Below are 26,316 nucleotides of genomic sequence, written 5' to 3'. Positions count from 1 at the left end.
TGTATCCCATTTATAATCTCAGAAAATAGTCAATACTTTTCTGTTTTTGAAAGAAAAAAATGAAATATCCAGAATGCTTCCTACCCAAAAATGGTGTCCCTCCGGGTCAGTTGCGTCTCTCTCCCTGCGGCTGTCTGAATGTTTGAGGCATGCCCTCACAGGATTCAGTGCAAGTGTCTCCCTACGAGAAATGGCCTTAAACATGAACCAGGAAAGTCAGTGACTGCCTTAGGTCCTGCCCCCTCTGCCTCAGGGCCTTTGCATTTGCTGCTCTCTCTGCAGCAACTTTAATCAGTTTGTGGTTACGTTGCCGGTAGTCACATCTGGAACACAGCCATCTCACAAACAGATACGGATGTATTAGGCAGAGATACCCTTTTGGTAAGCAGGGGGTGATGTATGAGTGGAAACTTTGTGAGCGGCCAATTCTTTGATAAACATCCTGCTATGAAGATAACTTTTGCCTCCCTTGGCTACCTCCTGTGTTTAAAAACTCACAAGTGGGAGCGCCTGGGTGGCTCAGTGGGTTAAAGCCTCTGCCTTCGGCTCAGGTCGTGATCTCAGGGTCCTGGGGTCGAGCCCCATATCGGGCTCTCTGCTCAGTAGGATCCTGCTTTCCCCCTCTCTGTCTGCCTGCCTCTCTGCCTACTTGTGATCTCTGTCTGTAAATTAAAAAATAATAATAATTTTAAAAATAATTAAAAATAAAAGCTCATAAGTGAATACCTGAATGACAGGGCCCCCCCAAATATGCTTGACCTCTTCCCCTGGGTGACACGTTGAGTCATCTGGAAGCATGTTGTGTGTACAGATTTTAAAAAATACAAACAGCAAATGACCAAGAAAACTAACCAAGTCGGGATCGTTGCCCGGATTATCTGTTAGCACCTGCAGAATTACAGGTGCTGTGAGGGGCAGGGATTAAATCAGCCTTGGTCCTGCCCTCAAGAAGCTTGCTGCCAGGCAGGTGGAACAAGTCCTAACCAGAACACGCATGGAATGCAAACAGCTGTGGTCAGAGCACGTGCTACAGTCAGTCGGAATCATCAGAGAATACCATTCACACAGTTGGTCCTCCAGGAGCACTGTGAGCTGAGCCTGGAGGGAAGAATAGGATCCTCCGGGACAAAGAAGCAGGGAGGGATACTCCGAGTTTAGGGATTTGCAAGAGTCAAGGAATGAAGGCAAGAAAGCGGTCGAGTGGTGTCTGTGGAGAGGCTCAGGTACAGGGTTGAGATGGGAGGTTGGCCTGGGAAGGTGGGCGTTGGACATCCGCTGAGAGGCCTGGCATGTCACCAGATAACATCAGTAGACAGTGCTGTAGTCACAGTGTGGATGGGATAAGAGATGAAGGATGAGAGGCCAGAGACCTGTGTACCCAGATTAATTTCTGCATGGGAGTTCGTGTAGATAGCAGAAGATCCCACGGTGTCTGCTGTGACACCGAGCAGCGAGGAAGCACGGAGGGGCCGGGCTGGATGAGAAGTCTGCAGGACTCGGCAGAGCAGAGGTTTCCAGAGCCACGGGTGGGTTAAGGAACTGGGGGGGAGAGGGGGTGGCAGTAGTTAGAGGGGTGCTAAGGAAACACTCTGACATATGTTCCACTTTCTCTTCCTGTGTACCGAGCAGGAAAATCTCCCCCAGGAGAATACTTTTGCCCTTTAACAAATACGAAATTGACAGGTTGACACTGTTGCTGAAGTGGAGGAATTTTTTTTTCCCTTTTTTAATAACACCTTAAAGGATAGGCATGGAAGCCGGCGCCCTAAATGAAACACGTGTTGCTCTCCCAACCCCTGACAACCTGACATAATTTAAGAGCAGCTACCAAGAGCCCACGGCTCGGGCTGCCCATGAATCTACTCCCCTGGACGGGCTCCATCTGGGTGGAAAAGGGGGTGGGCCTTGTCCAAGGGCCCTGACCTTCTCTTCCCATTTGTAGCTGATTGGTGGGGAGTCGCTTTCAGAAAACAGGGGAGGCTGTAATTAACTTGATCGTGGTGTTTTCTGGAGTGTTTTTATTCGTCATCTGATTATTAAACAGATTTATGGCCCTGCCCACCCGCTGAAAAGGAACCAAGGCATTTAGTTGAAATTAAAAGTGCAGATAAGGCTGCCTGTTTAGATAATAGCATCTCTTTTTTCATAGATTACTTATCTTCTGTGAAATCGGGGAGAGGAGTTAATTTGTGTGATGAAGTGCTTTCTATTTCTGGGAGCTAGCTGGTGGATGTGATTGCTTGCGGAAGGAGCATAATTCATTCTTAAAATCACCAAAGGCATGTTCAAGCCACATACCTGGGCCCCGAGGAGCGGGGTGATTTGTAATGTGATGCCAGCGAACAGAGGGGCTTGTGGTTTCAAAGCAAATGTTTGGAGAAGATGTGCAATTTGTCTTTAGCTTGGAGGTCCACTTTCTGTTCATTCTCAGAAACGAGCCAGAGCAGTAGACTTCACGCGTGTGTCTCAGCCCTCCGACTGGCGGGCCACGGACTAAGAGGGGGTGGTGCAGACAGACAGACTTGGGCTCGAGCTCCAGGGAAATCGCTACCAGCTGTGTGACCATGGGCAGTGACAGACTGTTTGTGGGTCTGTTTCCATGTCTGCACTGTAGGGGTGACCCTCCCAGGGTGGTGGTAAAGGGTGTGTGTGGGCTAGAGCCCTCCAGGAGCCCAGGACAGTGCCTGGTGCCCAGCAGGTGTACACCTGAGTAAGCTGGCCTTGGCTTCCGGGTTCTGCTCCGGAGACTCAACGGGTTTCCACCCTGGACCGAGAGTCCCCTGAAAGAATCCATGTGTGCACAGGTATCAGGGACGACTTCCAATTTCACTGGACACTTGATGGGAAGAGACAGAGGAGACGTTTCATATCATATACTCCATAGCAACTCATTTACAACTTTGACCAGACATTCCTGTTCTCCCAAGGCCCCTGGACCACACAGTGCCCAACCTTACTGGCTCTCCATCCTCCTCCCTCAGTTTCCCCCAGAAATGTATTTTGTTACCGGAACATGCCTCTGAGCATTTCACCCAACCTTCCCTTCCTCTCTCTCCTCTCCTATTGCCAACTACCACATAGAGCAGCTTACAGACACCTACAGTGTTCTCCCCCAGGGGCGCTCTCCCCTGCCCCAGGCATGTGCTGAGTTTTCCAGGAATACATGTATATCAAGGGAATACATGTATAAGGGAAGATTGTATTTGTTCTAGAAGTTGTTCTGTTTTGGGAAATGACATCATCAACAGAAGTTGGGTGTTGCTTTTGCGACTTGAGTTGCCAACCCACTTACCTGCACTGATCGGGTAGCTGAACTAAAATGTAACCCAGTGGCTACTTCTCTGTCTTCTCCTAGTCATCCCAAGTATTTGCTTATTGGAACACATGTTCTTTTATTATGTCTCCTTTAAATCACAGCTGACGCATGATCTAGAGTTGTTTCACATTGGGTATTAAGCAGGTCATATTATTTATGAATTTTATTTTAAGTATTAAAGGGGACCGTACACGCTAACTGTAACATAAAGGGACATTAAGTAGGGCAGGGTGGGAAACCCCTGAATCAGAAGGTGAGCCAGCCAGGTGTTGGAGCTATGTTGGCTTCTGACAAAGAGCTTAGGTCTGGTTCCCTCAGATCTGCTGTGTCCTTTATATTTTCCAGCCGCAGGGACAGCAGGACCCATAGATACAAAAGTCCCGAGACACACACTTTCCTGGCAGCTCTTATGATGAGAGGAAGGACACCGAAATATGCCATTTAGAGTCTCTGGCAGAAGAAAATTGACCACTTGGGTATAATCAGTTTCTCCACCCATGTGGTACTCCAGAGATCTCAAATCAGCATACAGGCGTTAATTAGATCTCAAATCAACATACAGGCGTTCTAGTAACAGCCTCCTGAGGTCATGCAGTGGCTGTCGTGCGTATAGAACTGGACCTTGGGTACACTTTCTCAGAATCGTGGCAATAACAACAGTAACAACAATGGGCTTTGGCCAGGGAGCACTGGCCTCTGGTCAGGGGCCATGACCGAGGACCTAAGGATCAAGGGAGGCATCTTTTTTAAAAAACACTGTAGGCTCCAGATCATGCCCTCCAATGAGTAGACTCATTGGAAGGTCATGACACCAGTTTCAGGGATCGTGACCACCTTTTTAACAAAAATGAAATACAAGAGGCTGGAATAGAAAAAAACATATCCGAATGCATCGCACCTTGTATTTCAGTTATGTGTCTGTATACCAGGTCATGATGGAAAGCATATTTTTGATGGGTCACAGCCATAACGTTTGAAAGTCACTATTCCCCAACAGAGAATGTCTGTGAAAACTGGTTCCCCCAGGGATTCTTAGGGCTAAGGTTTGAGAACCCTTCCTTTGAGCCTATCAGGACAAACATTCGTTTATCAGATCTTCTCTCGCTTGAAGGCAAGAGGAGGGTTGCAGAGGTGAAGGAGAGCCCAGGTGAGTCCAAAGACAAGGAGGGAGATACCGTACCCAAGCCAGGAGCCAACCCCTTCACAGTTTTGCTGGAGGCCAGCAAATAGTCTTGCACTCCTGGAAGCACTTCAGCTTTCTGTTATTCTAGCAGGGAAACTGAGGTTCCATTTCTAATCATTTAGAAATCCTGATACGATCGTGTTGACCTAGATTCATTTCTCTGGTCTCACCTTCTGCATTAAGTCAGATCGGCGTTTTTCTTTTTTTTTCTTTTTTTAATATTTTATTTATTTGACAGAGAAATCACAAGTAGGCAGAGAGGCAAGCAGAGAGAGAGGAGGAAGCAGGCTCCCTGAGGAGCAGAGAGCCCGATGCGGGGCTCGATCCCAGGACCCTGGGATCATGACCTGAGCCGAAGGCAGAGGCTTTAACCCACTGAGCCACCCAGGCGCCCCAGATCGGCGTTTTTCTTAAACGCTGACATGCACAAGCATCACTTGGAGAACTTGTTAAAATCCACGTCAGTGGGCCCCACTGATCTGATTCAGTGGGGTTTGGGGAGAGGTTTCAGAATTGGCATTTCTCGTAAGTTCCTAGAGGATGCTAATGCGCCTGGCCCAGGGTCTGCACTTTGAAAACAGTGGTATTAGATCAGCAGAAAGGAATGTGCCCAGCATAGATCCTGGCACCCAGCAGGAGTACAGTACATGCTTTCCTGATGAAACGGACCCAAGTTCTCTCCACAGAAATGCCTTCACTAAGGTACAGCTGGTTTGCTACTTTGAACAATGCAGGACTAGCCAGTGGACATTGAGTTGTAGGCTTGAAATGGGTGAATTGTGTGGGATGTGAATTATATCTCAATAAAGCTGTTTTCAAGAAGGGGAGAGCAGGGAGGAGAGAGGGGGAAAAGAAATGGCTGGGTTTTCAGAACCAGCCATCAAAAATATCTCTTACACCTTGAACTGTCTTAGGAGAGAAGGCACATCAAAGGAGAATGAGAAAGCTTCGAGCGGAATTCCAAGGCCCCTTTCAGCTCTGCCACTCTGAAATTCTTCTGGAACTCAGGGTCAGAACAGTGTGTCTTTCCTGAAGGACTGGTCTGTTTGCCTTTTCCAAACAGTAAAGGATGCTTAAACGCCTGTGCATTTCACCTGCCAAAACCCATCCTGGCGCCATCATAGCTTTCCTTCCCGACCTGTCTTTTTAAAATTTTCCTGCTGTTCGAAGTCACCTGTCTGTAAGTTTTCTAAGCAAGTGAAAGCCCCGAGCATCCCAGGGGATGGGAGATAGGGTAGAGGTTGTGGGATTGGAAACATACCCGCCAGGCAGAATGGAAAGACCAGGGTGATGTAGTTTTGTAGTTAATTATGCCAGCTTTGGGGATCAGGAACACCTGGTGTGACTCTGGCTGTTACCTACTCGCTGTTTGGACATAGATTAGCATAAAACTTTTCTAAACCTTAGTTTCCCCATCTAAGATAGTTAACAGTGCCCACCTAGTAGAGTTGTTGTGGGAATGAAATGAGACAGCAGGCCCAGGCACACAGTGAGCATGCGACAGAAGTCATGACAATGACCGTGATAATAAAGATGAGGGTCCACCTCACCTTAACAATTTTCCTTTGGCTAGAAACACCCAAGTGTCGTAACAGGACAAAGGGTGACACTTTTGACTGCTGTGAGCCCTCCGTCCTCCAAACGGATTGGCAGTGCCTTGGAATACACTAAAGACGTAAAAGTGAATAAGTCCGTCCTAGAAACAGATGAGCTATGACACTTTAATAGCCGGAAGCCCAGTGGAGCTGAGATGTGACAAGACCCAGAACACCTACAGCTCCCAGAAACCAGCCCAGATGTGTGGAGGGCAGCCTCTCCCACTGCAGCTTCTGCCTTATTAACAACACCCCGGGGGCTGGAGAACCAAGTGACACAGGGATGATGCTGATCTGTCTGGTTTGTGACTTGATCCCTACTTCCCTTCTCCTCCTCCTCCTCCTCTTCCCTCCTGCCCGTCCCTGGGCCCCTCTCCTAACGTGCTGTGGGCCCTGTCAGAGTGTGGAACACACAGAGCTCCTTAATTTCGGGTGCCCCTCAGCAGGTGTCTGTTCAAGGTTCAATGGCACAGGGATCAACGCTCAAGTATTCTACCTGGGAATTGATTTGATTGCACACAGCACTGGAGTAAAGATCCCCAAACGCACTGAATTGGATTTGAGTCCTGTCTTGACCACTTACCTTGCTGGCTCTGTAACCTTGGACCAGAAACCACATCCCCTGAACTTGACTTCCCTCGTCACAAAATGAGGATGATGAACTGTGACCTGCTTCCTTCACAGGGAAATCAGATCAAATCAAATCAAACCGAATGAAAGGATGGAGGAGGAAGGCGTGTGGGTTCAGCAGGGATTGGCAGAAGCCTCTGGCTCTGTGTAAGGCATGCAGTGAGCAGAGTGTTCACAGGGCTCGCCTCCCGGGAGCTCAAAGTGGGAGGGAGACAGAGTAAGTAATTCCGTGAATGCAGAACGATAGATAATGGCCTGAGCTCAGGACGTGAAGGACCTGTTCCAGGGCTCTGGGATGATCTGCCCTGGAGACCTGCTGTGGTCAAGGAGGTCATCAGGAAGGCGTTAGTGAGGAGCTGAAGTCTTGAGTCAAAGCTGAAGGATGAGCAGCAGGTCATCGGGGAGAGTAAGGAGGGGACTGCGAACTTGGCAACCCAGGCCGAAGGACTGGCATGGACAGACCACTGGAGGCAGAGGGGATCATTGTGGAGCCTTTGGATGCCGGAAGGAAGAAGGCATGGAGGTGGGGGCAGCCAGGTAGGGAGGGGACTCACCATGCACACACAGCCTTGTCAGCCCTGGTAAGGATTTTGGACCTTCTTCCAAGAGCCATGGGAAGCCATTGAAGGGTTTACCCGAGGCAGTGGAAGAGTGACAAGATGCGATTTACTTTTCCTTTTAGAGACCATGTGAACTGCTGTATCCAGACTAAAGAGGGACAGAGTGGAGCAGGGACAGCAGTCACGGCCACCGTGCTTGCCCAGAGATCGCAGTGCTCCAGACGAGGGATAGCAGTGGCTGGACTGGGACTGTATTCTTGCTCTGTCACCGACTGTTAGGATCCCAGGGTGAAAACCTCACCCTTCTGTCTTAGTGTCCTAGGGCTGTCTTAACAAGATTCCACAAACCCAGGGACCAAAACCAATAGAACTTGATTCTCTCACAGTTCTGGAGGCAGGAAGTCTGAAATCAAGGTGTCTGCTGGGCCATATTCCCTCAGAAGGCTCTACAAAGGGATCCTTCCTTGCCTCTTCCAGGCCTCTGGTGTTGCTGGCAGTCCTTGGTGTATCTCTGCTTGTTTCTGCCTCTGTGGTCATGTGTCCTTCTCCTTGTGTGTCCAGATTTCCCTTTTTTTTTTTTTAAGATTTTTTATTTATTTATTGGACAGAGAGGGAGATCACAAATAGGCAGAGAGGCAGGCAAAGGGGAGGGGGAGTAGACTCCCTACTGAGCAGGGAGCCCAATGTGAGGCTCGATCCCAGGACCCTGAGATCGTGACCCGAGCCAAAGGCAAAGGCTTAACCCAATGAGCCACCCAAGTGCCCCCAGATTTCCCTCTTATAAAGGATACTAGTCAGTGCATTTGGGCTCACCCTAAACCAGTATGACCTTGTCTTAAGTTGATGACATCTGCAGGGGCGCCTGGGTGGCTCAATGGTTTAAACCTCTGCCTTCGGCTCAGGTCATGATCTCAGGGTCCTGGGATCGAGCCCCGCATCAGGCTCTCTGCTCAGTGGGGAGCCTGTTTCTCCCTCTCTCTCTGCCTGCCTCTCTGCCTACTTGTGACCTCTCTCTCTGTCAAATAAATAAATAAAATATTTTAAAAAAAAAAAGTTGATGACATCTGCAAAGACCCTATTTCCAAGGAAGGTCATATTCACAGATTCTAGGGGCTAGGACTTCAAATTATCTTTGGGGGGGACACAGTCAACCCAGCGTTGTTCCCCTGACTGCAGTTCCTCCCTGTGCCATAGCCTGCCAACTAGAACCATCCTCACAGTTCTGACTCTCCTGCAGACCAGATAGGAAGAAGAAGCTGCAAACCCCAGAGAAGCCTGTTTGTGTGTGTGCATGTGTGTGTACATGTGCGTGTGCATGTATGCACACACAGCATGATGTCGACAGGTGTACAGGGAGGACCCTGGGAAGCACAGGCCCTGAGGTCTGGTCCTCACTCAGACCCCACTGGCTGAAAGACTTGGGCAAGACTTCTCTTCTCTGGGCCTGCTTCCTCTCTAGGAGTGCCAGAATGGATACCTGTCCCACCGTCCTCGTAGCGGCTTTTGGGGAGTCCAACAAAGTAATCAGCAAATATTTCCCGAAAAGATACCATGTGCCTGACCTTGAGGTAACTCACAGGGAGCATTCTTGAGAAAGGGCTCATGTGCTTCCCGTGGGAGCTGTCCTCCTCTCACACAGTAATTCCGCAGGCTTTTCTCCTCTGACGGCATGAATGGTTCTGAGTGCAGACTCGGTAGCTCCAGCACCATCCAGTGGTGGGGGCAGAGAGGAAACAGGAGCATCCTGACATTGATAATTCCTGAAGCTGAGTGATGGGCTGATGGCAGAGGGGCCTTTATTCTGTTCTACTTTGTTAATATGTGAAATGATACTTAATTCTTTTTTTCAAAAGTGTAACAAAGACAACAACAGCCCCTGGAGCCAGACTGCCTGGATTGAAATCCAAAACCAGCCACTTCCTAACTGTGTGGCCCTGGGGGAGGTTACTCAACCTCTCTGGGTGCCAGTCTCCTCATCAGTCAAACAGGGCTACCAATCACAAGCTGCCACAGGGAGTGTGTGTGAAGCTTCCATGAGCGAATGGGTTTGGTACGGTAACGGCTGTTGACAGAACCCGGGCGCCGCAGGACGGTGGGTTGGGGGGCTACCGAGTGGAAGTCCTCACTGACAGCCTCACAGAACCAAACAGCCGACCTTGCAGTTGCTGGAAATCCTACCTGCTACCTGGTTTTGTCTTAGTTGGGGTTTCCTGCAAACTGACACATGATTTGAATGCAAGTAGTTACTCTGGAGGAGATTTCGAGAAACACCAGCAAGAGAATTGAGGAGGTGGGAATGGAATGGAAGGCACATGATGGCACCGCTGTGCGCCATTCCCACGGTAGCCCTGGGTTGCCAGTTATCCCACCCCAGGAGCGAGGGAGCTGGGCGGCCATCTGCCCACACCGCAGCCCTTGACTCAGGTCCACCCGTGGGTGCAGAGAGCGCCCGGCAGAGGCAGGTGAGAACAGATGCCGAGGAGGTGTAGACGGGGCACACAGAATCCACCTGGGAGCACCCTTAAGTGCTCTTCTGATGTCTGCCTAGAGGTATCCGTTACAACCATTAGCTTAGGCACTTCAGCAAAGCCTGTTTCTCATCCTTGTCCTAGTGCTTAGGAAGCCAAGAGAAATCCCAGGGCAGAAAACACCGCGTCGCTGTAGGATTCCGGGCAGGAAGACATTTAACTTCTCTGGCCCTCCCCATTCCTCTCTGGGTGGAATAAAGGACCTGACTGATGTGAGGCAGAGGGGAGGACTGGTGCAGTCAGAAGCACCTGCGCTTGCATGGTCAGGCGGGGCTGGGTTTTAGACCTCGGCTTGGTCATTGATCGGCTGTGTTCCTTGAGCGGGTTACATCACCCATTCTGAGACTTGTAGCGTCTTCTCTAAAATGCGGCTGTGATGCCCTGTGTGTAGTGTTGTTGTAGGCATCAGAGATGATGTAGATGAAGCAGGGAGCTCCGTTTGTGAGCCAGGGCTCAGTAATTGTTCCCTATAATTGTCGTCATCATAACCATCATCATCTTCGTCCAAAGTCCCTTCCAGCTCTAAAATTCTGTGACTTTAGGGAATGTGCTCATCCAAGAAGACAGCACGGTAAAATAAGGCAACAGCCCTGATTTTGTGTAAATGTATGTTCTGATAAGGACAGGAGGAGCATAATTGCCCCTAAATAATTGCTCCAATTTCGCCACAAGCTGTCAAAAGGCCCTAATTGGTCGATCTGTAATGACTGCGGCCATCTGCGTTCAGGGTGATTTAGCGACGGGGCTCTGCCCGAGCCAGGCCCTCGATGATTAGAGCCGGACGGGGTAGTATTTCACCCTCTGATGGGAGTAGTGGTGTGTGGGTGAAGGAGATTATCTCATCCGCGTTTTAATGACCAGCCAAGACCAGCAGCGCTGGTCACAGACAATGACTATGGATTTTTTTTTCCCTTTTTTTTTCAAGCTAGTGTTCCTGCCCGAACAGCAGCATATCTGGAGCATGATCATGCCTCTTGCTATCTTGTTTCACTGCCCAAGATAGTCTCTTTTGGAAAGATTTAGGGCAATTAGGGCAAATTGATTTCTGCTTTCTACAGAGTCGCTGTTCCAAAGCAAAGTGGTAGAGGGCAGGAGGCGCCATATTCATCTTGGCGAGCGAGCCAGAAGGCGACCTGGAGTATTTTTCAGCCTTCCAGCACACTTGTGTACGTGTAGATCATCTTTTCTCTGTGTATCGCTTAATTGCTCTGACCTGCAAGGCGCCAGGCGCTAACGACACAAAACACACTTCAGGTCTTGGAAGTTTCTGGAGACTTACATCAAGGGAGCAGGGTAGCATCCTGAGTGTTCCACGGCAAAAATGGTTTTAAGTGGCACCTGAGATGATCCCCATTGGTTCAGAGACTTTGCATTAGGCCACACTGAATCATGTGGTGAGAACATTTTCTCTTTTCAGCTCGCATCCATTTCTTCTGATTACCTCGGGTGGAGAGTCTCGATTGGTTGCCCGTATCTCCCTTCTTGACAAAGAGAGAGGATAGACCATAAATAAGCTCCTAGTTGTGGGGAAGCAGGAGCTTCTGGCTAAAATCGAGGCACACTGTTTTGCTTTTATTTGGGCTTTTTATTTATTAGCTGTTTTCCACAAATAGTACCAATTTCCCATTTATGGTGTTTGTTTCCCTTTAAAATAAATGCAATTCAATAAAAATGCTTAATTTACAAAGGTGAGTTGAGGGCGCCTGGGTGACTCAGTCGGTTAAGCGTCTGCCTTCAGCTCAGTTCATGAGCCCAGAGTCCTGGGATCAAGTCCCATGTCAGGCTCCCTGCTCTGTGGGGAGTCTACTTCTCCCTCTGCCCCTTCCCTAACTCGTTCTCTCAGTCTCGCTCACTCGCTCGCTCTCACTCAACTAAATAAGAGCTTTAAAAAAAACTAAAAAATAAAAAGGTGAGTTGATTTTTAAACTAAATAAATTGTAGTAGGGTAGTGGAACTGGCAAAAATGGTAATATGTGATTGTGAGAGCTTGGAGAAACATGAGAAGGGGGAAAGCTTCATGTTTCTATAGAAAACCAGTGATTTACTGGCTGTACAACCTCAGACAAGTTTCTTAGTAGCTTCTCTGAGCATCTGTTTTCTTGACGATCCAGAGTATGATTTTAAGAAGCAAGGGGGGATCAAATGTGTGAAGTTCCTTTACAGATTATAATCTGCCTTACATAACAGTGAAAGTGACTCATTTCTATATGGGGTTGGGGGGGGGAAGGGGTCATTGGGTTCTGGCAGCCAGGGGATCCTGGTTTGAAACCAGGCCTGTTGTTAAGTATATGTCAGAGGAAGGTTCCTTCCCTTCTCTGGACCTCAGCTTTCTGTCTCTAAAATTAAAAGACCGAGGGGCTCCTGGGTGGTCCGGTTGGTTAAGTGTCTGCCTTCAGCTCAGGTCGTGATCTTGGGGTCCTGGGATCAAGCCCTAGTTGGGCTGCCTGCTCAACATGGAGTCTGTTTCTCCCTCTCCCTCCCCTCCACCCCTGCTCATGCTCTCTCTCTCTCTCAAATTAATAAATAAAATCTTTTTAAAAAATAAAGAAACTGAACTACTCTATTAGTTTCCAGGCCTGGCTGTGCATCAGAATCACTTACGGGTCAAGTGAAACAAGGTGCTGGATGCTGCCCCAGGCTCAGCAAGTCACAGCCCTTGGATAGTGCCCAGCACAGCTGCGTTTGCAGCCAGCCCACCAGCTGATTCGACGGAAGGAAGGCCCTTCCAGCCCTGGGTTAGGGAAGGGGATCACCCAGTAGCTCTGGTCACATGCGAACTGAGCTTCTGTGAGGTCTGGGTCTAGGGCCCTGCAAGACCCAACTTTCCCAGCTGAGGCAGAGAGAGAACGAGTATGTGTTTTGACCAGTATTTGTTTTCCTTCAGATTTTCATTTAAATTCTAATTAGTCAACACACAGTGCATTATTGATTTCAGGAGGAGAACTCCGTGATTCAGCACTTACGTACAACACCCAGTGCTCATCATAGCAAGTGTCCTCCTTATGCCCATCAGCCATCCAGCCTATCCCCCAGCCACCTCCCTCCATCAACCCTCAGTTTGTTGTCTGTCTTTAAGTCTTATGGTTTGTTTCCCTCTCTCCTCTTTTCCCCCTCCCATATGTTCATCTGTTTTGTTCCTTAAATTCCATACACGAGTGAAATCACAGGGTATTTGTCTTTCCCTAACTTATTTCACATAACATAATACCGCCTAGTTCCATCCACATCATTGCAAATGACAACATTCATTTTGATGGCTGAATAATATTCCATTGTGTACACATACCATGTCTTCTTTATCCATTCATCAGTCACTGGAGGTTTGGGCTCTCTCCATAGTTTGGCTGTTGTTGATAGTGCTGCTGTAAACATCTGGGTGCATTTGCCCCTTCGAATCTGTATTTTTATATCCTTTGGATAAATATACCTAGTAGTGCAATTGCTGGATCATAGGATAGTTCTATTTTTAACTTTTTGAGGACCCTCCATACTATTTTCCAGAGGGACTATACCAATTTGCATTCCCACCAGCAGTGCAAGAGGGTTCCCCTTTCTCCTCATCACTGCCAACACCTCTCATTTCTTGTGTTGTTAATTTTAGCCATTCTGAAGATGTGAGGTGGTAGCTCACCATGGTTTTGATTTGTACTTCCTTGATGTTGAGTGATGTTGAGTATCTTTTTTCATGTGTCTGTTGGCCATCTCGACGCCCTCTCTGGTAAAATGTCTATTCACGTCTTGAGCCCATTTCTTAACTGGAGTATTTGTTTTTTGGGTATTAAGTTTGATAGACCAATATTTTTTTAATTGAGGTAAAAATTGCAAATAATGAAAAAATGCACAGCTGTGTTAAGTACACAATTCCATAAGGCTTAACAGGTGTGTACACCTAAGAAGCCAACACCCCAGTCAAGGTACAGAAATTGTCTCACCCCAGAAATTTCCCCCATGCTCCTACCAGCCAGTCCACACCCCAAGGCAAACACTGCTCTTAATTCCATCCTCAAAGATTACTTTGGCTGTTGATGAACTTCAAATGAATCATACGTGAAGTTTTTTGTATCTGGCTTCTTTGGTTCAACATAATAATTCTGAAATTCATCCATGGCGTTGGATATATCAAAAGTCTGCTCTTTTTTGCTGAGTGTAGAATCTATTGTATGACTCCACCATGACCTGTTTATCCCTTCACCTGTTGGTGACATTTAGGTTGTTTCTAGTTGATGCTACTATGAATAAAACTACTATGAAACACTCTGATTTGCGGGGACGGGGGGTATGTTTTGTTTCTTTTGGGTGAATAACTGTAAATAGAATGGCTGATATAGGACACCTGCCCATTTACTTTTATGAGAAAGAATCAAACAGCTCTTCAAAGTGGTTGCACACTTCATATTTCTTCCAGCAAGGAGTGAGTTCCAATGGCTCACCTCTTCCCCCAACCTGATATTTTTCCCATTTTTCCTTTTTGTCATTCTGGAGAATGTATAGGGAATGGCATCTCAGGCTTTTAATTTGGGTCATCCTTTTCATATACTTATAGGCCATTTGTATGTCAGTTCTTTTGTGAAATGTATTTTTGTGACAATATTTCAACGTTTTTTGCCCAGTTTTACATTGGTCATCTTTTTATGATTGATTTTGTCAGAATTCATTACAAATTCTGGATACAAGTCCTTTGTCAGATACGTGTCTTGTGAATATTTTCTTGCAGACTATTGCCTGCCTTGTCATTTTGTTACTGATATCTTTTGAAGATCAAGTTCTTAATCAAGTCCAGTTTATCAGGTTTTTTTTTCTTTTACGGGCTAGTGCTTTTTATATCCTAAGAAATCTTTCCCACCCCAAGTTCACAACAATATTCTCCTATCTTTTCTGCAAGAAGCTTTATAGCTTTAGCCTTTATGTTTAAACCAGCAATCCATCTAAAATTATTCTTTTTTTTTTTTTAAAGATTTATTTATTTATTTGACAGATAGAGATTACAAGTAGGCAGAGAGGCAGGCAGAGAGAGAGGAGGAAGCAGGCTCCCAGCTAAGCAAAGAGCCCGATGCGGGGCTCGATCCCAGCACCCCGGGATCATGACCTGAGCTGAAGGCAGAGGCTTTAACCCGCTGAGCCACCCAGGCGCCCCTAAAATTATTCTTGTGTATGATATCAGGTAGGGGTTGAGGTTTGTCTTTTTTCATGTGTCTATCCAGTTATGCTAGCACATGTCTTACTTTTTAAAGTTTTTTATTTCCATTCCAGTATAGTTAGCATACAGTATTCTATTAGTTCCAGGTATACGATACAGTGATGAGCAATTATGTACATGACTCGTAGCTCATCGTAAGTGAACTCTTCCTCCACATCACCTGTTTCCCCTGTCCCTGCCCCCTCCCCGCCCACCTTCCCTCAGGTAACCAGCAGTTTGTTCTCTGAAGTTCAGTCTGTTTCCTGGTTTGTCTTTCTCTTTTTTTTTTTTTCCTTTGTTCATTTGTTTCATTTCACTTTTTTTTTTTTTAAAGATTTTATTTATTTATTTGTCAGAGAGAGAGAGCGAGAAGCGAGCACAGGCAGAGTGGCAGGCAGAGACAGAGAGAGAACAGGCTCCCTGCGGAGCAAGGAGCCTGATGTGGGACTCAATCCCAGGACGCTGGGATCATGACCTGAGCTGAAGGCAGCCACGTAACCAACTGAGCCACCCAGGCATCCCTCGTTTCACATTTTTGAAAGTTCTTTAATATTCTCATTGAATTTGTTTTGGTGGCCTTGTCAAAAATCAGTCAACAATATATGTGTAGTAAGTACACTTCTGGCCTCTCTATTCTATTCTATTGATACTTTATCCCTTGCCAGTACAATACTGTTTTGGTTATTTTGACTTTATAATACATTTTGAAATCAGTGTGAGTCCTTCAACTTTGTTCTTTTTCAAGATTGTTTTCACTATACTAGTTTCTTTGCAAGTTGTCAATTTCGAAACCTGCTATGATTTTATTGGGATTGCATTGAATCTATAGACAAATTGGAAGAGAATTAACAATATGGAGTCTTCCAATCTATACATATGATTTATGTCTCCATTTATTTGGGTTTTTAACTATAGGAAGCTATTTTATAAAGGGTATTTTTATTGTGCTTCCCAATTGTTCTTTGCCAGTGCATAGAAATACAATTTTTTATTTAACAGCCTTAACCAGATACAATTTACATAATGTAAAAATCACCCATTTTAAGTCTGCAGTTCAGTGTGTTCTTAGGTGAACTTACACAGTTGTGAAACTGTCACCATAATCCAGTTTTAAATGTTTCCATCATTCCAGAAAGCTCCCTTGTGTCTGTTTGCAATCAGTCCCCACTCCCCGCCCAGCCCCAGACAACTGCTGACTTTCTTTCTGTCCCTATAATTTTGCCTTTCTATAAATTTCACATAAATAGAATCATATCATATCTAGACTTACGTGTCTGACTGCTTTAACCCAGCACACTGTTTTTAAAATTCATCTGTATTATCGCAACAGCTCTTTCCTTTTTGATTGCTGAATAGTATTCCATTGTATGGCTATATTTGTTTATCCATTCATCAGCTGATGGATGTTTGGATGGTTTCCACTTTGGGGCTGTTTTGAATATTGCTGCTGTGAACATCAGAATACATGTTGTTGGGTGGGCATGTGTTTCCATTTCTCTTGGGTATTTACCTAGGAGTGGAATTGCTGGGTAATATGGTAACTTTGCTTAACTGCTTGAGGAACTGCCAGACTCTTTTCCAAAGTGCCTGCACCATTTTATGTTCTCTCCAACAGTATATGAAGAGTCTTATTCTCAGTCAACATTTATTATCTGACTGTTTCATGATAGCCATCCTAATGGATGTGAAGTAGTATCTCATTGTGGTTTTGATTTTCATTTTCCTGATGAACTTCTTTTCATGTGATTATTGGTCATTTGTATATCATCTTTGGAGAAGTGCCTATTCAGATCTTTTACCCATTTTTAAAAATTGAGGTAAAATTCACATAACATAAAATTAACCATGTTAAAGGATACAGTGTATTGGCATTTAGTACATTCACAGTGTTGTGCAACCATCACCTAGTTATAGTATGTTTGATCAGAAGGAAACCCCATAGCAATCAAGTAGTCACTCCCCATTTCTCTCTCTGCCCGTCTCTGGTAATCACTAATCTGCTTGTTGTATCTATGGATTTACCTATTTTGGAATTTCATACAAGTGGAATGATATAATATGTGACCTTTTGTGTCTGGCATCTGTTTCTTGGTGTATCGTTTTGAGGTACATCTGCATTGTACCCTGTATCAGTACTTCATTACTTTTTTATGGTTAAGTAATATTCCATTGCATGGATATATTTCATAGTTGTTTATCCATTCATGAGTTGATGGAAGCTTGGGTTCTTTCTACCATTTGACTATTGTGAATAGTGTTGCTATGGACATTCATGTATAAATAATTGAAAGATTGCTTTAGCCATCCTGGGTCCCTTGATCTGTTCCATAAATTTTAGGATACAGCTTATCAATTGCCAATTTTTGCAAAGCATTCATCTGTGATTTTTTTTAGCTCCTTGAATCCTTAGCTCAATATGGGAGGTATTGCCATCTTAACAATATTAAGTCATCCAATCCATGAGCAGGGACTATCTTTCCATTTATTTTAGTCTTTTATATCTTTCAACAGTGCTTTACAGTTTTCAAAGTGTACAGTTTTTACTTCTTTTCATTAAATTGCAAATGGTATTCATTTTTAATTGCATTTTCCAGTTGCTTTTTTTATCTGCCAGTACGTAGGAACGCAATTAATTTTTTAAGAGTTGACCTGTATCCTGATATCCTGCTAAGTGAACCTATTAGTTCTAACTTCTTTGTAGATTTCCTAGAATTTTCCTGTGTAAACACTCTTGTCATCTACAATAAAGATACTATATCCTTTTTCTTCCCAATCTTTATGCCTTTTATTTCTTTGTCTTGCCAGTTCCACTGGCTAGGAATTTTAGTACAGTGTTGAATGGAAGTGGTGAGAGAGTATACAGTCTTTATCCTGACCATAGGACAAAAAGCATTTAGTATTTCATCATTAAGAGTGATACCCAAGAACAAAGAATCCAGTCAAGAAGTGGGCAGAGGACATGAACAGACATTTCTGCAAAGAAGACATCCAGATGGCCAACAGACACATGAAAAAGTGCTCAACGTCACTCAGCATCAGGGAAATACAAATCAAAACCACGTTGAGTACCATCTCACACCAGTCAGAATGGCTAAAATTAACAAGTCAGGAAATGACAGATGCTGGCGAGGATGCAGAGAAAGGGGAACCCTCCTACACTGTTGGTGGGAATGTAAGCTGGTGCAGCCACTCTGGAAAACAGCATGGAGGTTCCCCAAAAAGTTGAAAATAGAGCTACCCTATGACCCAGCAATCGCACAACTGGGTATTGACCCTAAAGATACAAATGTAGTGATCGGAAGGGACACGTGCACCCGAATGTTTATATCAGCAATGTCCACAATTGCCAAACTATGGAAAGAGCCTAGAAGTCCATCAACAGATGAATGGATAAAAAAGATGTGGGATAGACACACACACAATGGAATACTATGTAGCCATCAAAAGAAATGAAATCTTACCATTTGCAACAATGTCCATGGAACTGGGGGGTATTATGCTGAGCAAAATAAGTCAATCAGAGAAAGACAAATTATCTTATGATCTCCCTCATATGAAGAATTTGAAAGGCAACGTGGGGGATTTGGGGGGTAGGGAAGGAAAAAATGAAACAAGATGGGATCAGGAGGGAGACAAACCATAAGAGACTCTTGATCTCACAAAACAAACTGAGGGTTGCTGGCGGGGGTGGGGGGGTAGAGAGAGGGTGGTTGGGTTATGGACATTGGGGAGGGTATGTGCTATGGTGAGTGCTGTGAAGTATGTAAACCTGGCAATTCACAGACCTGTACCCCTGGGGATAAAAATACATTATATGTTAATAAAAATATAAAAAAAAATTAAAAATAAAATCAAGAGACACCAGTGTTAAGTCTGGGACTTTTAGTAAAAAGAAACTACCTTCGAGATATATTCAGAACAACTTTACCACGCACAAAGCAGAAACCCAGCCCACATTAGAATAAGCAAAAAGAGGAATTTGTTTCACATGTAGTAAGATCATGTAGGAGTCTGTCTGCCCGGGGCACAGCGGGATCTGGAGAATCAAAACGCCATCAGGATCATTTCCATCTCTACTCTTTTGACACTTACTTCAGTCCCAGCCGGAACCCCGCTTCCCACCTCTCATAACCTCATTTGCCAAAGCTGTCACCAGCACCTCCAGATTTATGGCCAACCAACTTTAACAACTCTAGTAAAACGCGAGGGCCTCATTTTTCCATAGTTCAAAAAAGAAAAAAAAAAATCTCAAGTGTTCATTATTTGAGGCTACTGGAGTCACATGGCTATCCCCGAACCAATCACACTATAGGCAAGGAAATGAAAGGCCCTGATTGGTCGGGCCCGTGCCACGTGCTCCTGCTCCTCGGCTCCAGGGTTTGGAGTGAGCTCCTCCTAAGAAGGGGAGGTGGCAGTTTCACGAAGCAACATTGGAGTACTGTTTCCAGAAAGAGAGGGACTAGGTCCCGGCCATGCCTAAACCGCAGCTGCTCACCCTCTCATACAGACGAGCTCTGTGTGTTCCAGGCCCAGCACTGTCCCTGGACGACTTTGAGCTTCAGTTTTCCCACATAGGGCGTGCAGGTGTTGATCCCGCCTGTGAGGGCCAACAAGGCACCCTGTGGGAAAGCTGCGTCTATACTATAAAGTACAGGGCACGCTTAAGGGAGGAGTGACAAGAATGGTCACTAAGCGGCTGTTCTTACCCATCTATCCCCTTCTGTCCCTCTCACAGAGCACCTGAAGAAGCCACTTGAAGACTACATGGCCCTTTTCCCCAGTGTGAGGATTCTTCGAACCAAGAAACGGGAAGGACTGATAAGGACCCGAATGCTGGGGGCCTCGGCAGCAACGGGAGATGTGATCACATTCTTAGACTCACACTGTGAAGCCAATGTCAACTGGCTCCCCCCCTTGCTCGGTAAGTGGCCTCCCAAGGCTAGGTAGCCCCAGCCTTCTGCAGGGATCGTCCACACGGCTTTCCTTGGCTGCTTGAGATGCAGCCAGCCAGCTCAGGTGCCCTGAGGATGCAGGAATGCTCAAAGAAGCCTTAAAAATCCACTCAAGCCCTGTCCCTTCATTTTATAGAGAAGAAAGCTGAGACGGGAAGTGACTACAGCACACTAACATCTACTTACATGATTGCTTCCCCCGATCACTTCAAGCTTTATTGGAAAGCAACCCAATGTTGTCTACTGGTAGGAGCCAAACTGTGGGGGACATTATCCTAGCAACTTAGAATAGTTAACCTTCACTGCACTGCTACCGAGCCAGGATCTTGTAAGCATTATCTCCAGTCCTCAGAAAACCATGCCAGGTCAGAATTGTAGAAGAAATTGAGTTTCAGAGATACTGGGTGACTCAGTATTATTCCCTTGGGTTGTAAGTGTCAAAGTCACCATCTTTCAGGCCCCAGAGTCTGTCCACTCTCACAACACCACACTGCCTTCCCTAAACTCCTTTCCTTTCTGGAGAGTTTCTGACAGCTATCAGAGAAGGGCTATGGACAGAGTAGCACAATCCAACAGCCATCCACCACAGCCTTGCAGACAGAAGGGAGGCATGAGGATTGGATTCTGGGCAGTGAGGTGCCTCATAGCTGGCTGAGGAAGAGGTCTGAGTTCTGCAGAGCTCAGATTCACTGAAGGCGGTGAGCTGGAGCTAACAGGGAGACATCGAGGAAGTGACCCATTGAGACCGTGAATCAGGTGAGGGACTGGGACAGAGGCAAATCAGAGAAGAGTTGTCAATCTAGAGAGAAGCTGAACTCCTAACACACGGGTGGGTACGCTCTCCACAACAGAGAGCTGGGGAGCAAAGGGGACTGAAGTTTAGGGTCAACGTGAGCCTGCATCAGAATCACCTGAAAGACTCATTAAAACAGAGTGCTGGACCCACCCCGGAGTTTCTGACTGAGGAGATCTAGGGGTATGGCCTGAGAAGCTGCATTTCTAACCAGCTTCCAGGTAGTGCCCACGCTGTTGCTCCAGGGACCACACTTGGAGGAGCCCTGGTTAGGCCACCAAGCAGAGGTGAGAACTGGAAGCAAAACCCACACAGTTCAATGGGATAATCCAGCAAATCTGTTTTCTGACACCAATCAGCGTGGAACCTCATGCTTCTGACCCCAGGGGTCCAGGATCCCACCGGGTTAGGAAAAGGATATAACACAAATTTTCTGGTACACCGTTTATTTAATTAAGCCAAGAGGTGTCTGCATCTGCCTCTCGTTACTGAAAGAGAAAAAGGGAAAGAGGAAGAAAAAAAGCCTCACCATCAATCACCTAATTGACGGTGCTGAAGAACAACCCATTTGTTGGGTTATCCAGTGACTTAAAAAGAGAAGCCGAAGCTGAGCTGGGAGCCTAAGTAGCCCTTAACTCTGTTTCTATGGAAATACATGAGGGTAATTGTCATAATCTGCAGAATACATGGAAGAAACATGCTCCCTCTTTTTATTTTTTATTTTTCTGATAGAAACGTGAATGGGTTGTATAGATGTAAAAGTCTGTTCATACGAGCAGCCCACAGTGCGCATCAGGGCTTTTGTCTTGAAACCGGGAACAAACAACTCCTTGCATAGCTCACTCTGCCTTCTGTGGCGATGAGGCATTCCTGAGCCTGAGAAGGATTCAGTTCCCCCAAAGGAAAGCCACTGTTGATCCTCATTTCTACCACCACTACTCTCATCGTCGTCGTCGTCGTCGTCATCGTCGTCATCATCGTCATCATCATCATCATCATCCACATGGCTCTGCTGGTCCCTTAGCTTTTTACGACACAGCCACATTTGAATTTGACGGGTATGGGGTAAAGCAGACAGGCCAGTCGTTATTATCCACATACAACAAATGAGAAAACTAAAGCGCCAAGAGAACAAGGATTCACTGGCAAGTGAATCACAAGAAGCTTCTGAGCTTCTTTCCGCAAGCCTGGTCACAGACCATATCTGTGGCGTGCTGATGGGATGTGCGCATGTGTGAGAGGCTGACTTGAGCATGTTGGCCCCACTGTCCCCCTCGGTCTTCACAGGGACCCCAGGAGACTGGTGTTGTCTTTCTCCATTTTGTCAGCATGGAAACCAAAGTTCAGAGGCATCAGATAACCTTTATCAAGATACTGCTGCTCGTAGGTGATGACACCAGGGTCTGGACCTGGGCATTCTGTCCCCCAGCGAGTGCAGCACCCCAGAATGCTGTCCATCCGATGCCACCCTTGACCTGCCACCTCCCACAATCAGCCAACCTCCAGCAGAGCCCTGCGTCCTGGGCCCAGAGCCTCTGTAGAAGTGAAATCCCCTGTGTGGCCCTGAATAATTGGGAAGGGAAGAACTTCTCTAGATCTTTCCTTGGAGAAGTTTTTTCGACTTCACTAAGCATCCCACAGGGGCCCATTCACCAGGCAGATGCAGGCTCCACCCCCAGAGATTCTGATTCAGTGCAGCTGGGGCAGGGGCAGCCCTGGCGGGCTTGTAAACACACCGTGGGTGCGTTGGCACTGGCAGCCAGAGGACACACTGCCGAAAGCAGCATTTCTCGATCTGTTTTGATCATGTGCCACAGTTAGAAATACACTGGACATCTCAGTCTGGTACTCAAGCACACACTCATGCAGCAGGACTGAAACACTTTTCCTGAAGAAGTATTTTTCACTTGGAATGCACCCTGACAGCATTCTTTTTTGGTTCATTTTACACACACACTCAATCAGTTTCATGACCCACCTATGGATCCTGTCTTGCAGCTTAGAAAAAGGCAAAAATGCTGCTTTTTCTCCTGGAAGAAAACTCTGTTTGATGAAGCCTGAGCCCTAGCCAGCTGCCAGCCTCCACTGGCCCTACCAGGCTCTACTCTCCAAGCCTTGAACTTGACTGCTGGCCCAAGCAGACAGGCCCCCAAGCACAGCCCATTTGCCCCTTATGGCAGATCATCTTCCCCCATCACTGGCACCCCCCAAGCTGCAGTCACAGCTTCGCAGAAGGAACATTGAAGAACAAAGCCAACCAAAGCTTAAAATTCTGGTTGGTAAGTTGAGCAGAGTGAATTTTATAGAATCAGCTTTTTCCTGACTGAAAGGGGACCATGAAAGGCCATCCAGTTAGGGAGCCCACCTGCCATCTTGAATCACCTAGCCTATAGAATTCCTGCAGAGCAGAGGTCTGCCAGACCCTGCTTGCACGTGTCAGGTCATGAGGGACTCATGACATAGCCCATTCCCTCTTCAAGAGTTGCCACCATTGGAAGAATTGAGCTGAACTCTCACAGGGAGAGCCACTCAGCCACCAACCATAGCTAGGAGGTTCTGAGAAACTGTCAGGGGCACGTGCCGGGATGCCTGGCTACGTTGGGCCACAAGTCATGGTTAGGACCTGCAAGATAGAGCCTGACAGGCCAGGACAGGAGGTCTCCCATAAGAAAATGAGCCTCTCTCCACCATAGTGCTAACCATTACAGGCAACTGTGCTGAGCGCCTCTAGCTGTCACGGTGTTTGGTACTCAGCCACCTGGGACTTGGAGCCTCTTCTCCCTGTTTCATGAAGAATACTGGGACTCAGACATTATTTATGTAGCTCACAGGCAGCAGGGCTGGGATGGGAGGCTTGGCCCATCTTTCTTAAAGCCTGCGCTCTCCCTTCTTCTTGGGCTTCCCAAATTCCAGTGTTCAGAGAATTCACTCAGGCACATTAAAGGGCACAGTCACTCAGGGCACATTAGGACCCCTCAGAGCGGGGTCGTGCTCTTAGCTGCTCCCCCGTCCCGCCTCCCTAATGGGGATCTCTTGGCTTCTTCAGACCGTATCGCTCGGAACCGCAAGACCATCGTGTGCCCGATGATTGATGTGATTGACCACGATGACTTCCGGTATGAAACACAGGCAGGGGATGCCATGCGGGGCGCTTTTGACTGGGAGATGTACTATAAGCGGATCCCAATTCCTCCAGAACTGCAGAAAGCTGATCCCAGCGACCCATTTGAGTAAGTACAAGTGACCCAGGCTGGTCCCAGTGTCTGACCCGGTGACCCCTTCCCAACACACCCAACTCAGGATCACCCCCTCCCCCAGGAGTGTGGAGCATGGGTACCAGGGCTGACATCTCCAACCGGAAGCACAGCCCCTCCCGGCCTGTCACAGAGCCTTAGCTCAGGGATCTCCCAGCTGGCCACCTCTTCTTTGTCCACGTCTGTGGTTGCCCAGACGGCCCATCAGGGTGAGCCCCGTGGCTCTGTCTCTTAAGCCTAGTGCGCAGTCGTAATCACTATCAGCAGCACCAGCAGCACAGGCTGAACCCTTGCTAAGTGCCAAGCTGAGTGCTGAGCACATTGCGTGCAGGTTCTCTTTAACCCCCCACAACCATAGGTAGTCAAAACTATTCTCCATCTTGTCCAAGCGGGGACACAAAGGCTCCAGGGGGTGAGGCAGCTTTCCCAGCTCACCCAGCTTGGAAGTGGGTCAAGGCCAGATACACATGCAGGTCTGTCTGCCTCTGGAGCCGGTTGTCCCATCCTTCAGTTACACCCTCTCGGAAAGATTAGGAACATGTTCGGGAAATCACAGCTTGTCCCATGGTAGAAGTTTGGGAGTCTGTGGAGTGGACCTGTAATGTCCTAGAATGTGAAAGCCAGGCAGACCTCTAGGTAATGGACTCCAGGCCCTTGCAGATGGGGAGACTGAGGCCCCAGGAAGGGAGGGTGCAGCTGACTTACACAGTAAGTTAGCGGCCAGACCAGAATTAGAGCCAGGGCCTCTCAGGCGCCCATCCTGTACTGTCCTGTGGGCCACTCTGGCTACCCTGCTGGAGGTGTGGAAAGACCTGTGGAAAGCCAATACCCAGCTTCCTGTCTGTATTAGTTTCCTAATTATAAATGATCACAGATTTACTGGCTTATTAAAACAACGCATATTTATTCTCTTAAAGTTCTGGAGCTCAGACATCTGAAAAGGAGTCTTCCTGAGCTAAAGTCACCGTGTTGGCAGGGCCGTGTCCCCTTTGAAGGCTCTAAGGAGGAATCCATTTGCTTGCACTTTCTAGGTTCTAGAGGCTGCTCACATCCTTTGGCTCTTGGCTCTTTTCTCCATCTTCAAAGTCAGCAGCATAACACCTCCAAGTCTCCCTCTCTCCCCCTTTCCCCCACCCCTCCCTCTTACTCCCTCTCCCCTCCCACTCCTTCTCCCTCCTCCATCCATCTTTCATCATCACGTCCCCTTCTCTCACTCTGGCCTCCTTCTTTCACGTATGAGGACCCCTGTGATTGCACTGGGACCACCAGTGCAAATCTCCCCATCTCAGATCCTTCACCTAATTATATTTGCGTAGTCCCTTTGCAAAGATGACCTATTCCCAGGTTCTAGGAGGTAGGCATTGGCTTCTTTGGGGACCATTATCCTGTGTACCACACCTGCCTAAGCACAGTTTACCCCCCAGTGAAGCCCAGCTTCCCTGCGCCTCACGCTCCCCATATGAGAAGGGGGTCATTACTTGTCCACACACGGTCCTCACCAAGGTGCCTTGGAGGGGTAGGTATGGTTCTCCACCTTGCCTGATGCAGACCCTGCCGCTCAGAGAGGCATGAGACATGCCCAAGGTGACATGGGCTACTCCAGAAAACAGACTTTTTGGGGTAACCAGAAGCCCTTTTGGTTTGAACTGGTACTGTAAGCTGACTTGTAGGCCCTACATTTGAAATGTGCATAAAGATGGGTCTCGCATGTTCATCTTCTCAGTGCAGGATGAGGAAAGGGTAAGTCCAGTCCCCACAGCTGCTTAGTGGCCACCTCTGGTTTCCTCTGGGGCCTCTCCCCCGTGTCTCCCCGTGCCTGCCCTAGGATAGTGACGCTCAACCCTGGTTGCACACGGTGTCACCTGGGGAGTTTGTCGAAACAAACAAAACCCACCAGCCACCCCCAAGCCCAGTTACACTGGATTCTGGGGCTGGGATTCAGTATCCATGCTCCTTAAAGCCCCAGGGGATGCTGGTGTGCAGCCACAGTTGAGAGCCATTGGCCTAGATGCTTCCTGAGCGACTCTCCACCTGTTGTATCCTGATTCTTTCCAGAAGTGTCTTTTCTGTAACTGTACTTGGATAAAACCCAGGGGGAGGCCACTGGAAAAATCCGAGTCATTTGCTGCACAACCCCTCCACGGGGCCATCCAGTGTACAATCTGCAGGCACAGGGCAGTAGGATGATGTTTGAAGGACCTGGGCTTTGGTGGCAGCCCCTGCTGGAACCGAGCCTCGTCCACTTAGTGCCTGCCCTTGAGCAGAGTAGGTAGTATTTCTGAATTTCAGATTTCTCCATCTGAAAGGGGGGCTAGGAATAGAGCTTTGT

At 47.2% G+C, this 26,316-nt stretch overlaps 1 protein-coding gene across 1 annotated transcript in view; it reads left to right on the top strand.

Moving 5' to 3' along the window:
* GALNT10 (polypeptide N-acetylgalactosaminyltransferase 10) overlaps positions 1-26,316 on the top strand; it is a 216,625-nt gene that overhangs the window by 152,857 nt on the left and 37,452 nt on the right. The window contains exons 5-6 of the mRNA XM_045999768.1: positions 19,724-19,909; positions 23,780-23,963. Coding sequence (XP_045855724.1) covers positions 19,724-19,909; positions 23,780-23,963 — 370 coding nt within the window. The remainder of the gene's footprint in view (positions 1-19,723; positions 19,910-23,779; positions 23,964-26,316) is intronic.

Source organism: Meles meles, chromosome 3, assembly GCF_922984935.1.
Source record: "Meles meles chromosome 3, mMelMel3.1 paternal haplotype, whole genome shotgun sequence".
In the NCBI taxonomy this organism is placed as follows: domain Eukaryota; kingdom Metazoa; phylum Chordata; class Mammalia; order Carnivora; family Mustelidae; genus Meles; species Meles meles.
Note: the sequence above shows the minus strand (reverse complement) of the source record. Positions and strands in the feature narration are given on the sequence as shown.